General features: G+C 39.7%; 1 protein-coding gene across 4 annotated transcripts in view; it reads left to right on the top strand.

The window, feature by feature from the left end:
- Positions 1 to 15,478, top strand: part of LOC128691040 (SH3 domain-binding protein 5 homolog) — a 132,161-nt gene that overhangs the window by 18,848 nt on the left and 97,835 nt on the right. For 3 of the 4 annotated variants that reach the window (XM_070089230.1, XM_070089229.1, XM_070089227.1), the window contains exon 2: positions 9,981 to 10,043. The exons of the other annotated variant lie outside the window; for it this stretch is intronic. Coding sequence is in view for 1 of the 3 variants with exons in the window: in XM_070089227.1 (XP_069945328.1) it covers positions 9,981 to 10,043 (63 nt within the window). In the remaining 2 variants the exon portion in view is untranslated. The remainder of the gene's footprint in view (positions 1 to 9,980; positions 10,044 to 15,478) is intronic. 4 annotated transcript variants of the gene reach the window in all.

Genomic DNA, 15,478 nt, shown 5'->3' on the forward strand with positions numbered 1-15,478 from the left:
AAGACACGGAGCTATGGCTTACATCTCTGTCTGTCAAAAATGAGGATGAGGAATAGAATGGGAGTGAGTACTGTGCCTTGTGGAACAGAGCTTTTTACCGTGGCTGCCTGGGACTTTACTCTGTTTACTATTACTCTTTGTGTTCTGTTTGTCAGGAAGTTGTAGATCCATCTACCAACTTTTCCCGTTATTCCTTTATCACACATTTTGTGTGCTACTACATCATGGTTACACTTGTCAATAGCTTCTGCAAAGTCTGTGTATACCACATCTGTATTTTGTTTATCCTCTACAGCATCCAGGACCTTGTCATAGTGGTCCAGTAGCTGGGACAGGCAGGAATGACCTGCTCTAAACCCATGTTGCTCTGAGTTGCATAATTGATGGGTATCTAAGTGGTTGGCGATCTTACTTCTTAGAACCCACTTAAAGATTTTTATGATATGGGATGTTAGTGCTATCAGTCTGTAGTTCTTTGCAATTGCTTTACTGCCACCTTTGTGGAGTGGGGCTATGTCTGTTGTTTTTAGTGTGTGTGGGATGACCCCTGTGTCCATGCTCCCTCTCCATAAAATGCTGAAGGCATGCGATAGGGGCTTCTTGCAATTCTTGATGAACACGGAATTCCACAAGTCTGGGCCTGGGACAGAGTGCATGGGCCTGTCATTAATTGCCTCTTCAAAGTCTTGTGCAGTTAGAATAATATCCAAGATTTTTGTGATGACCAGATTTTGGGTTTCGTTCATAAAGAATTCATTTGGATTGTCGACCCTTAGTCTGGGCAGTGGCTCGCTGAACACTTAGTCATATTGGGACTTTAGTATCTCACTCATTTCTTGGCTATCATCTGTGTATGTCCCATCCTGCCTAAGCAGAGGTCCAATACTGGATGTTGTTTTTCCCTTAGATTTGGCATAAGAGAAGAAGTATTTTTTTTTCAATTTCCTTTATGGCTTTTAGTTCTTCCTGTGATTCTTGTCTCCTATAAGATTCCTTCAGCTTAAATTCGATATTTGCAATTTCATTGACTAGTGCCTCCCTTCGTATTTCAGATATACTGGCCCCACTCAGCAGCTCTGTGACTTTTCGCCTACAGACGTAGGCGAAAAGTCACACAGTCTTTCTTTTTCTTAATGGAATGTGTCTTGAGCAGATCTCAAGAACCACAGAACTTATTTTTTCAAGGCAAATGTTTGGATCCATGTTGTTTAGGATATCTTCCCAGCTTGTTTCATTTAGGACATGGTTTACTTGATCCCATTGTATGTTTTTGTTGTTGAAATTGAATTTCATGAAGAGACCTTCATGACTCACATTCTGCTGGTTCGGAGCCCTGTGCATACATGTTTGTACCTATATTATGTCGTGATCTGAGTGTATTGTCTTTGATACAGTTATACATATTACATATCAGATTGTCATTGTTAGTGAAGATGAGGTCCAGTGTATTTTCTAGTCTTGTAGGCTCTACTATTTACTGACTTTAGGTGAATTTGGTGCAGAGATTGAATAGTTCATGTGTGTGTGAATTTTCAGCTGAGCTGCCTCCTAGGGTGATCTCTGCTAAAACATTGCTATACTCTTCCATTTTAGGTGTCTCAAGTTGAAATCTCCTTGTAGTAAGATGTTTGGGGCAGGAGTTCGGAGATTTTCCAGAGAGTGGTCAATTTTCTCAAGCTGCTCTTGGAATTGCTGGGAAGTTGCATCTGGAGGCTTGTATACTTCCACAATGGCAAGGTTTTAGTTTTCAGTCTTTACCACCAAAACTTCAACTACATCATTTGAGGTGTTTAGTAGTTCTGTGCAAATGAGCGACTCTGTGACATACAGGCCAACCTCCCCTTGTTGCCTGTTTAGTCTGTCACATCGGAATAGGTTATAACCTGGGATCCATATTTTGTTGTCATAATGATCCTTTATGTGGGTCTCTGTGAATGTTGCAAACATTGCATTTGACTCCATGAGCAGTCCCTTGATGTAAGGAATTTTGTTGTTTTTTGATGGCTTTAGACCCTGTATGTTTGCAAAGACAAATGTCATTGTATTGGTGGAATTTAGGGGTTTTTTATTTGCTGGCTCTAATATCTGTTGTTCTAGAGTAGAGGCCAGTGTCCGTGCCTCTGATCCAGAAGTGTTTTCAGGTGGTGTAGGATTATTGTCATTTCTTGCCAGTCTTTTTTTCCTCCCTGGAGAGGTTGTGGCTCCTCTCTTTTGTTTCCCATAGTCTGGTTGGTCTGTGTCTTCTAGTCCCCTTTAGATGATGTGCCTGGCAGTATGCATTGTACCATTTTCTTTCATGGATTGATGAGTGACATATTTCTGGGTGAAATAAGTTACAAGAAAGGAAGTTGCACTCTCCTGTTGTCATGTGGGTGCGGCATTTTTTGGGATGGTCAAAAGTGCATGTCCCACCTGTTTTACCAGATATACCGTGCCTGCAGATACCCAAGGCATAGTATTTACATAGATTGTAATTCTGTTTGCTAGGATTTATTGTAGCTGCATTCGCTGCTGGTGCATTTATTTTTCCTGTTTCCTCTCTATCTCTCACCCCTGTATGGACATCAGTGCTTCCACCAGGTTTTGCAGGTAGTGTGTCAGCACTATTCTCCTAGGCATCATCCCATTTTGATCCATCTCCAGCTTTATCTCTATTTTGAACCTCTGTGGACTGAATAACGTTGTCTTCAGTGTTCTCCAAGACAAAACTAATACCCTCACGAGCACTGTCTTCTAAGACATCACTAAGACCCTCTGGAGCACTTTCCTCCAGGACAACACTAGCGCCCTCAGCACTGTCCTCCAGAACAGCACTAGCAACCTCAGGAGCACTGTCCAAGATAGCCCCATCCCTACCACCCATCTTATTTTCCCAGCTGTCATACCATGCTGACATATCTTTCAAGAAGGATGTTTTATTGGTGTTCTTATCTTTTAATATAGATGTCATTTCCTCATACAGGTGTATCTTGTTTGGGCAGACCCAAAAACATCTCTCTGAGTTTATGTCAAGTGTGGTCACTGGTTTAACCCTTCGACTGTTTCGGTAGTATATAAACGACTTACGAGCCACTGTGTTTGACGTATATATACTCAAAAATTCTAGCGGCTTCAAATCAAGCAGGAGAAAGCTGGTAGGCCTACATGTGAGAGAATGGGTCTGTGTGGTCAGTGTGCACCATATAAAAAAAAATCCTGCAGCATGCACTGCATGAGAAAAAAAAAACTCCAACCGTGTTTTTGGATTAAAACGCCAACTTTGTGGTGTATTTTTGTATAGTATTTATGGTTGTATTCTTGTTTCCTTGGTCTCATTTGATAGAATGGAAAACATTTTATAGAAACAGAGGTGATTTTGATTGGTTTTACTATGAAAAGAACCTTGAAATGGAGCTCAAAGTAGGGGAAATGTTTGATTTTTTGCCGATGTTCAAAAGTAAACAAATGATGTCATTGTCCAATAAATGTCCAACTAGCCATTCTAATATGCAGTCATGAATGGGTTGACATTATTTATACAATTTTTACAATATTGCAGTAGTTTGCATAACAGTAAATCTTCTATTTTTTGTTTGAATAAAAATTCAAAATAGAAAGCAAGAGTAATATCAGAGGGGCCTGGAGATGTGACTGATGAACAAAGAAAATGTTAGTTTAGAGCCAGGAATGTCTGCATTGTTCATTCTGGACTCTGTTTTGAAATTGGCATATTTTTTAATTTGCATGAAATTGGCCAAGTTGCAAATTTCTGACCACGTTATTGGGTAGTTGAAATTGGTAAATGGCCAGTTTCTTGTACTCAGTGGATAGAACAAATGGAGTTCTAAAGAAATAGCTATGAGTTTGCTCGACTGGAACAATGGAATTAGCTGAAAATAGGGCTCAAAGTGGGCGAAATCGCCGATTCGTAAATATCGCTGAGGTCGCTAACTTCACGAGAGTGTAATTCCGTAAGTTTCCCATCAAATTTCATTCTTTTGGTGTCATTACCATCGGGAAAAGATTCTCTATCATTTCAAAAGAAAATTTTTTTGCTTTTTTTTTTTTTTTTTTTTTTTTTTTTTTTTTTTTTTTTTTTTCAAAAAATTTTTGACACCAGGAGACGCCTCAGGATTTGGGGTTACAACAATCATAGGGTTAAAGTCCCTGCATATACCATGGGACCACTGACCACAGAGATGGCAAGCAATCCAGGCCTGTTTTTGTCCCTTACCCTTTCTGCAGACTACACAGATCTTCATGGTGGTGGTCAACTTATAAATTTAGGAGTTTACAATGAATATAAGAGAACTGAATATTCTGTTAGTTCATGCTATATGGCTTTAATAAGTTAGAGAGGAATTACAGTTTTTATTATTAACCTAAAGCTGACACAATGGATTGATTAACGTTTGAGAGGATTACAGATATTGAGAGAAGTATATATTGATTACAGCCTCTCCTCACTTACCGACGTACTCGTTTACCGACAGCTCGGACTTACGACGGGCTCTGACCAGTATGCATACCTAAATAATGTATAGAAGAGCTGATTTCTTCTATTCTGTTTATTACAATATACAGTACACTACTGTATAAACATTTAAAAATACAGTGGAACCTCTACTTGCGAGCGCATCCATGTGCGAGTTTTTCCAAATTCGTATGAGCAATTGATGGGTCAGTTTTTTACTTCCATACGTGAGCAAAATTTCAATAAGCGAGCAGACCTCAAGGCAGGTTCCCTGACGCTGGTGAGGGGCTCTTGCTCTTGAGCTAGGGAATTGTATCTCATTTGTTTGTTGGACTATCTTATTGAAACTTGGGCAATGTTTGATGGAAAGATGCTTCTTAACATACACCAAAAATGAAAGAAATCTAAGCATAAATAATGGAGTTCACTTTTCAGCAATTAGCCACCCCTTAGCGGTATTTTTGTATGGTTTTCATGGTTGTATTCTCATATTTTTTGGTCTCATTTGATAGAATGGAAGATATATTACAGAAATAGATGTGATTTTGATTGCTTTCACGACAAAAAGTACCTTGAAATTGAGCTCAACTTTGGAGAAATGTTCGATTGTTTTGGCTATGTTCAAGAGTAAACAAATGACATCACTGTTTATTCCAATATGCAATCATGAATGGGTTGACATTATTTTTACAATTATTGCAATAAGGCATAACAGTAAATCTTATATTTTTTGTGTGAATAAAAATTACAAATTACAGTGTATTTATATTATAATAATAATATGTATAATAATAATAGTATAATAATGTAATACAGTAATAATAATATAATACGTATAATAATAATACATATACTATAATAATAATGTACTATTACATAATAATTATAATAATGGACGGCTTCAAAAGGCCATCACTAGACGGCAGTGTTTACCACAACAAAGAGGGAGCGGTTGTGGCCGCCTCCACCTGTTACATAATGACACATTTTATTCATTCTAGAGTATATATCAGGTTTCTATGTTATTTATACTGTTTATTATTTCATGTTAGATGAACTGTGATAGATAAGCCATAGAGTTGATGGTAGCGAAATATTCAAGGAGTATTTTGTCCTGTCTTCAGACAAACACTTGTTGTCTGCCGCCGATGCCACATATACATGTATAATGACATATTTTATTCATTCTAGAGTATATATCAGGTTCCTATGTTATTTATATTGTTTTTTATATCATATTAGATGAAGTAAGATAGATAAATAAGCCATAGAGTTGATATTAGTGAAATTATTAAGGTACAAAATTTCACTGGAACGGATTAATTGCATTTCAGTTAATTTAATGAGGAAAATTTACTCTGCAAACGAGCAAATCCAGTTGCGAGCAAGGTCATGGAACGGATTAAACTTGCAAGTAGAGGTTCCACTGTATACCAGAAATGTTATAAATGGTGCAAAGGTGATGTTAAAATAATATCAGATGGTTGACACATACTCGCTTCCATTATAGTATGCTCCTCATTTAGTGATGAATTCGTTTACTGATGTGGTCTTGGGAACGGAACTCTGTCGTTAAGTGAGGAGAGGCTGTATAATGTTTTACCTATTTTCATGATATTGAGCAAATGTATGTATAGTTTTTACATATGTATTTATGATGGGCTGGGATAGGTTAAGGCATTTTTTAATGGTAGTTTTGAAAATGCTAGCCAAGTCAGTGGTTCTGGAGATTTCTGGCAGAGAGTTCCATATTATGGTACCTTTGATGTACATTGAATTTTAGACGAGATTTAGCCTGACACTGGGAGTGTCAGAGATTTTTATGCCTAGTAGCATGTCTATGGGTCCTATTGCAACTGTCAAGAAAGCGCTTCAGGTCGGGATTTATATTAGTATTGATTGTTCCATAAATGTAGTTTGTACAGTAGTACGAGTGAATGTTTTGTATGGTGAGTAGGTTTAGGTCTTTGTAGAGTTGTTGGGGGGGGGGATGTTGTCTAGCAGTGGATTGTGTGATCATTTGCACTGCAGCTTTTTGTTGCGTGATTATACCTACCATCCGACTTAGGACCTGCACGACATATGACCACTCGACTTACTACCGTGTTTTTTATGCCAAATTTCTGGGAAATAAACAACTGTTTGTGTTGTACACAGTGTTTATCCTAAACCTTACAGTATAAAATACAGTACTAACAGCATAAAAAGTAAAGTAAAAAACGAAATTCCAAAATAAAACCATAAAATAAAGCCATTACAAAAATGGGAATTTTGATATTCAGTAGTAAAGTTCAACTTCCGTCCATTTTGACTTACGACCGGTTGGTCGGAACCAAGCTCGGTTGTAAGTCAGATGGTAGGTGTATTTGCATTATGTGATTTGCTGCTGTGGATCTCCAGGCACAAATAGCATAGGTGAGGTAAGGGTAGATCACTGAATAGTACAGTATAGTGTAAATAATGCTGTTTGTGGTACATAGTAATGTATCTCTGAGAGGATGCCAACTGTTTTAGATATTATTTTTATGTGTTGGATATGGGTGTTGAATTTCAAGTTGCTGTCAAGGTGCAAACCCAGATATTTTCCCTCATTATGTTTAGCATAATAGGGGTGTTGTTAAGCATACTGTTAAGCTGGGCCTCTCCTGCTGTACTCTCATACATAATGTAGAATGTTTTGTCAATATTAAGTGTAAGTTTATCGAGTCATTCTGGTTGATATTTTTACAAGCTCTTCATTAACAGTAGTGTTGAGCAAGGCAAGAATAGGGTGGGAGATGACAAAAGTCGTGTCATCAGCATATAGAATAGGTCTAAGTTGTTGTGATAACTTGTTTTTTATAACTTTTTTAACCCTTTGACTGTCGCGGCCGTATATATACGTTTGCGAGGTACCGTGTTTGACGTATATATACTCATAAATTCTAGCGGCTTCAAATCAGGCAGGAGAAAGCTAGTAGGCCCACATGTGAGAGAATGGGTCTGTGTGGTCAGTGTGCACCACATAAAAAAAATCCTGGAGCACGCAGTGCATAATGAGAAAAAAAAAACTCCGACCGTTTTTTTTAATTAAAATGCCGACTTTGTGGTCTATTTTCGTATAGTATTTGTGGTTGTATTCTCGTTTTCTTGGTCTCATTTGATAGAATGGAAACTATATTATAGAAATGGATGTGATTTTGATTAATTTTACTATAAAAAGAACCTGGAAATGGAGCACAAAGTACAGGAAATGTTTGATTTTTGCCGATGTTCAAAAGTGAACAAATGATGTCATTGTCCAATAAATGTCCAAATAGCCATTCTAATATGCAGTCATGAATGGGTTGATGTAATTTTTACAATTATTACAGTATTGCAGTAGTCTGCATAACAGTAAATCTTCTATTTTTTGTTTGAATAAAATTTCAAAATAAAAAGCAAGAGTAATATCACAGAGGCCTGGAGACATGATTGATGAACAAAGAAAATGTTATTTTAGAGCCAGGAATGTCTGCATTGTTCATTCTGGACCTTATTTTGAAATTGTCATATTTTTTAATTTTCGTGAAATTGGCCAAATTGCAAATTTCTGACCATGTTATTGGGTAGTTGAAATCGGTAAATGGGCAGTTTCTTGTACTCAATCGATAGAAAAAATAGAGTTCTGAAGAAATAGTTATGAGTTTGGTTGACTGGAATAACGGAATTAGCCGAAAATAGGGCTCAAAGTGGGCGAAATTGCCGATTTTTAAATATCGCCGAAGTCGCTAACTTCGCGAGAGCGTAATTCCGTCAGTTTTCCATCAAATTTCGTTTTTTTGGTGTCTTTACAATCGGGAAAAGATTCTCTATCATTTCATAAGAAAAAATAATTTTTTTTTTTTCGAATATTTTGCGACACCAGAAGCAACTTCAGGATTTGGCCCTTCGACAGTCAAAGGGTTAAAAGCACAGCAAAAGATAATTTTCTGTAACCACAGAATAAACCATTATAGTGGCTTACTAATTTGTATTACCTGTTTTCCAAATTGTTATAGCTCCTTATGTAGTATATTAGAACAATACAGTGGAACCTTGGTTTTCATCATTAATTCGCTCCAGAAAGTCTGACAAAAACCAAATTCAATGAATATTGAAGCAATATTTCCCATAAGAAATAATGTAAATCCAATTAATCCATTCCAGACACCCAAAAGTATTAACAAAAAATACATTTTACAGAGAATGACTAGTTTTACATACAGAAAACAATGAGAAATAAATATAAAGGACTACTGAAATGGATAAATGAATATTTAACATCACTTTTACCTTTATTGAAGACTTGTTGGCGTATGGAAGATGGCGAGGAGGGGAGAGAGAGGAGAGTTTATCTCTACCACCATCACTACCACCCTCTACCACAGTCACTACCACCATCACTACCACCCTCTACCACCATCACTATCACCCTCTACCATCATCACTACCACCCTCTACCATCATCACTACCACCCTCTACCACCATCACTACCACCCTCTACCACCATCACTACCACCCTCTACCACCATCTCTACCACCATCTCTACCACCCTCTACCACCATCACTACAACCCTCTACCGACGAGAAACAAAGCCAGACTGACTCGGAGCGTGTGGGATGCTTTGTGTGGGCACGGTTGGACATGTTCGGTATGGAGGACCACTGCCAACTCAATGAAAACCGAGGTGATGAACGAATACTGAGACAAAATATTGACCACAAAAGTCATCAAAAACCGAATTTGATGAAAACCAGGACAAACGAATACCGAGATTCCACTGTACTTTTTCTGAATTTGTATCATCTGATAGCCAATTTTATCCTAGAATAGTACTGCAGTATTATTAATTTATTATTTTTACCATTATTGCTAATGCTCATGTAATTAAGAAATCGTATCTCTTGTTATAGAAATGTGTTAGATTTCTGTGAGTACAAGAAGCCTTTAGTACGACGTTTCATCAAGTACAGTGGACCCCCGGTTAACGATATTTTTTCACTCCTGAAGTATGTACAGGTGCCATTACTGACCGAATTTGTTCCCATAAGAAATATTGTGAAGTAGATTAGTCCATTTCAGACTCCCAAACATACACGTACAAACGCACTTACATAAATACACTTACATAATTGGTCGCATTCTGAGGTAATCGTTATGCGGGGGTCCACTGTACTGGACTTCATCAAGTCCATATAAAAAACACGAAGGTTCTCAGCCATAAAGACTGTGTCAGGCTCGGGAAATATCCAAAGTGAGAAAATGTTAGGTTATGAGATGCAGCTTTTTTATTTTTCTGAATAAATATTAATCCTTAAACTGTCCCAACGTAGATCTACGTTTGCTTGTGTATCGCTCCGAACATAGATCTACGTCTTTTTACATGCTTTCAAATGGAGGAAATCAAGGTCGGAGTGCTACGCGCTTTAGTGTAGTTCTTACATAGAGAGGACTAATTCATAGTCTTTTATTTTATATAATTAAAGGAAAGGTTTACTTACAGTGTTGGCCTATTATATTGCAGATTGAACTGGAGAAATTAAACACAGCAACAGATGATATAAACAAGCTTGAGGCCAAATTAGAAGTAAGTACTCTGCTGAAATGTTTATTTGATTGTAGCTTTTCCTGGTCAAAACATATACTGTACAGTACATAAACAACAAAAATAAAATGAAAACAGTAACAATAACACAGTTAATGAGGCACTCATAAAGATAGCTACTTGATGACTACCAATAAACTCGCTCGGTCAATGTTGACAAGACCTTCTTCATGATGTCGGGAAGAGCTGTAAATGTCCAGCTAAATATAATGATTCACAAATAACCCGCACATAAAAGACAGAAGCTTACGACTTGACTTTGTCAATGGTCCAAGTCGGACCGAAACGTCGTCGTAAGCTTCTGTCTTTTATGTGCGGGTTATTTGTGTATCGTTCCAGTCACGGTATTGTGCCTTTTTGTTATTTATGGACCCCGCAGTTAAGCGTCATATTCTCTCCAACTTTTTTAATGTTCTTCCCTCTTTTAAACCCCTCTTTCGATCTTATGAGGCTGCTCTTATTGCTACCCGGCGTCGTAAGAATCAGCTTCGCTTCCTACGTGACTGTCTTGCTGAACAAGTTCTGCCACCTTCCTTCTCCCACTTCCTGAAAACCAACCCACTGGGCACTCCCTTTCCTGATCATGCCCGTCTCCTACTTCAACAGCTCATTCTTTCTACTAAATCACAGGTTGAAGATGCCTTCTTTACTCTCCGTCAACGTCAACGTGCTCTCTTTGCGGCTCTACCACAGGATCTCTGTAACCTTCTCTCTACCATTGCCTTTGACACTGCTCGCCTGAATGCGCAAATTCATTCTTCCAAACTACAAAATAAACTTCAACGTCTCATCTCAGCTAGCCCTTGGTCTAAATTCTCCCTCACTGACTGTGTTACTAATCTGTCTTCTGTCTCACTCTCTCAGTATGAGCTTGAACTTCTTGGTTTTGGTCTTTCCTTTGCCACTTCGCCTACTCCTCGCGCTGGTATTTCCCTGATTAGCTCTTTTGATTCCTTTCGTCAATCTCGCTTCCGTAATCTTCCTGACTTGTCCACTTTTCGTGGTGCTCTCCTTCCTGCTCTTGTTAGTCTGTTTTCCAAGAATCACCACCTTCCACGCCGTTACCAACTTGCCCTTTCTTCTCTTAAATCTAACACTAACATTGTCATACTATCTTCTGACAAAGGTAATTCGGTAGTTATCCTTGATCGCGAGGATTACCTCCGTAAAGCTGATGTCTTGCTCTCTGACTCACGCACCTACACTCCTCTCGCTTCCAACCCTCTTGATCGCATCAAGAGAACTTTCAACAAAAAACTAAGGACTCTCTCCGACCTCTGTCCTCCTGACTTTGACCTTGTTCAACGGTTTCGTGTCATCTGTCCCTCTCTTCCCTATTTCTATGGCCTTCCCAAAACTCATAAACCTGATATTCCTCTTCGTCCTATCATATCCTCTAGAGGTTCTGTCTCTTATTCTCTTGCTTCTTGGCTGGCCAAAACCCTCACTCCCTTTCTTGGTACTTTTTCTCCTGCCCACCTCCGTCACTCTCAAGACTTCATTGAACGGGTTCGCTCTCTCCCAACCTGTAAGATGCTTAGTCTTGACGTTGAGTCCCTCTTCACCAATGTCCCTCTTGATGATGTCCTTGATTTCCTTAGAGAGAAGGCCCATGAAGGGTTTCTTCATCTCCCTATCCCCACTGATGTCTTTCTTGATCTGATCCGCCTCTGTGTGGACTCTAACTCCTTTTCCTTCCAAGGGAAATATTATTCCCAAACCTTCGGTGTCGCTATGGGCTCTCCTCTCTCTCCTGTCCTTGCTAATCTTTACATGGAATACTTCGAGACTGTTCTTCTTCCTACCCTCGATGTGCAACCTTCACTCTGGCTCCGCTATGTGGATGACATCTTTGCTCTGTGGCCTCATGACTCCAGTCTCTTCCAACCTTTTCTTGAAGCTCTTAACAATCTTGCCCCTTCCATTAAGTTTAAAGCTGAATGGGAATCTAATTCCTTACTTCCTTTCCTTGATATCCATGTCCACCGCTCAGATACAGGTTTTTCCTTTTCCGTTTACCGTAAACCTATGCACAGTGGCATGTACATTCACTACTTTTCCTATCATGCTTCCCCTGTCAAGAAAAGTGTTCTTATCTCCCTCTTTCTCCGTGCCCTCCGCATCTGTGATCCTCAGTTCCTTCCAGCAGAAATTTCCACTCTTTATAATTCGTTCTCCCGTCTTGGCTACCCTTCCCATTTCATAGACTCTGCCCTCTCACATGCTAAACGCAATTTCTTCTCTCCCAAACTCTCTACTCATGGGAACTCTTCTATCCTCTGCCTTCCCTACATTTCCGGTCTTTCTAATCTCAACAATTCTCTCCGTCCCTTAGACATCAAGCTTACCTTCCGCCAGACTAACACTCTTCGCACTAATCTCGTTCATACCTCTCCTCCCTCTACAGATGTTCCTGGTGTCTACTCTATTTCTTGTTCCTCCTGTCCTCTTCAATACTTTGGAGAAACTGGTCGATCTCTTTCTGACAGACTTAGGGAGCACAAAAATAGTGTTAGGCTTGCCGACACTAACAATGCTCTTTTCTGTCACGTCAGAGATCATAGCCATCCTATTGACTGGTCTTCTGCTAAAACTGTCTTCCCTACTTCCAACTCGAACAGTCGCCGTTTAGTTGAATCCTCTCTTATACACAACTTTCCTTGTATGAACCTTAGCCCTGGCTTCGTCTCTGTAGATGCCTTCCTCTCCCACTACATTGTAAAATGCTCCAAACTTCAGAACACCCGTGACTTAACCTGAATCCTCAATTTTTCTTCTTCTTCTTCTTTTTCTTCTTCCTCTTCCCCTTTCCTCTCTCCTTTTCTCCTCTGGGTTGTCTTTCTCTCTCCTGTCTCGTGTTTCTGTTCCTTCTTTATTTTATTTCACCACTTCCCCTTTCACGCACCTCGGTGCGCTTGCTCTCCCTCTGTGGGTTTCTAGCTCTCTTGCAGTGCTCCCCTTCCTTTGTATTTGACTGGCTCGTCTTCCTTATTTCCCACTTCTACCACTACCACTACTACTACCTCTTCTTCTTCTACTACATCTACTGATGAAATTAGACACATGTGCGGCGTCTGGTTGTCTTTGTTGTGGACGTTTCACCATCCAGTGGCTGGCTGGATGGCGAAACGTCTACGGTGGGGATGCCCGGGTGTTGTGCATGTGTCATTTCATCCTGTCGGTATTATATACAATTCTTGTACTACTACTACTACTACCACTACTACTACCTCCACCTCTTCCTGCCTATATATAGCCGTCCTGCTCCACCTCTGTTAGTGTGACTTTGTCAATGGTCCAAGTCGGACCGAAACGTCGTCGTAAGCTTCTGTCATTTATGTGCGGGTTATTTGTGTATCGTTCCAGTCACGGTATTGTGCCTTTTTGTTATTTATTAAATATAATGATTAACAGTTCTTATGTTTAAGACAAAACCAGAGAAAATTATTAGGTCTGTTTGACAGCAACTTGAAATTGAACACCCACATCCAGCACATAACGAATGTCTCCAAATCAGTAGGCATCCCATCTAAGATCATTTACTATATACCTCAAACAGCACTACTTAGTCTGTACTACTCTGTAATTATCCATACCTCACCTTTGATCTGTGCCTTGTGATCCACTACAACACATCACTTAAAGCTAATAATAACTCAACAAAATGATTCTACAAATGATTACCCATTATGGTGCCAGACAACAGTTTAAAACATCTTCTAGGGGGGCTTCTTGTTGTGGTGAATAGGCTTTTGGTCTGAAGAATTGGACCTTTTGGTCTTCTTCCTCTGACTGAACCTTATTATCCCCCCATCCTCTCTTCCCTACCCCATCCTTCCTATACCTCCTTTCCCCATCTCTCCCCTTTCTGTCCTTTCCTGCTTTTGGCCTTTGGGGGTCTTTCCCTCTGAAATTCTAACTCTTAGGTTGGGGTAAGGGTGTCTTTGTCCATCCCATTTCATTGAGGTCCTTGGTGGTAGTGTCAGTAGTGTTACTGTGTGTCTGCTATGTAAACTTAATGATGTTAAAATATTTTTTTTATGTGTTCACATTCCCTCTGAATTCTGAGAATTAACAGTAAAAGACTTGTGTACACTAATCTGCCTTTTCTGTTATACACTTTCTCCTTTGTAAATATACTTTCTTAGAATCTGTAGATCACATGAATACAGACTGATCGATCTTCTCTTTCTCTCTGTTGATCTCTTTTGTTAATCTGTACCACCATTGATTCTATCATTTACAATGATTTGTGATGTATCATAATTCATAATGAATTACAGTCAATTATCATCCTTATGTATAGTTCTTTATGCCTACAGTCTATAGTTATGCCTACAGTCTTTAGTGTGTATAAGTTAGCTGTATTTTGGGATGCCATACTTTAGCATCGCTGAGCTGTCAGTTGTGTTACTGTGTACTGTGTTGTATACTTAAATAATCCCAGCTACTTTATAGATAGGCTCCCTTGCTAGCTGTGACGTCACAAGATCCTCACATGTGAGCTGTAGGCCAGAGTGTTCATCCTCAGTCACTGGCAGTCTCTCTTGGTAGGATTAGACTCGATAGCAGGCTCCTGGGTTTCTCCTTAAGACTCTCTAATTATTTATTTATTTTTTTTTTTTATGTCTTTGCAAACAGTACATCTCTAAGACATCCAGCGTGTGTATTTCTTACTCCAGTATCTTCTCACAAACCCCCACGACAGTGGTGTAATTTGCCGTGGAATCTGGATGATCTGGGGACGTCCCGACCTCCCCTCTGGAGTTCCAGGGGTGATTTATGATGTCCTTTGGGTGACAGGTACATCTCTGGAGGCTGCTTGTCAGTTCTGGGAGGTGATGGCTGAAGGAGGTATGCCTCGTGGCAGTTTTGTGACTGCTCTCTCTTTTGTCTGCCAAGGTGGCTTGGTAGATATGAGGTTGCTGTCCTGGATCACCGGTTTACAGGCATGAACGGTAGGGTAGGGCATGGGTTCCGTGCTGCATCTGCACTACTGGCGACATGGAGGGGGATATACAATCCCTTTCATTCCTTCTAGGTGCTATCCCTCCACATACCCCCTCTTTTCTTTAAACAACAAAAAAAAGACCTAACCAGGACACCCCATTCCCATGAAATGCCTCCTCACAAACCCCCTGTGGCACCTTCTCATGACCCTGCCTTGTTATTAGACCATTCTTCAGACCTCTCTCACACCTCAGTACCTTCTGCAAGTAACATTTCATTGCCTGCCTTTGGTACTGATGTTCTGCCAGACTTTAGATATGTCCAATCTCTGCACATCTTTGACCATGCTTCTGGCTTCTCCCCCATACAGTGCAACAATTTTCAAATCACCCGCCCATCTCAGAACTCCACGTGGCTCCAGTCCCACACCTAAATGACCATTAACAGATGACGCTGTCTTGGTTACC

Source organism: Cherax quadricarinatus, chromosome 27 (genome assembly GCF_038502225.1).
Source record: "Cherax quadricarinatus isolate ZL_2023a chromosome 27, ASM3850222v1, whole genome shotgun sequence".
NCBI lineage: Eukaryota > Metazoa > Arthropoda > Malacostraca > Decapoda > Parastacidae > Cherax > Cherax quadricarinatus.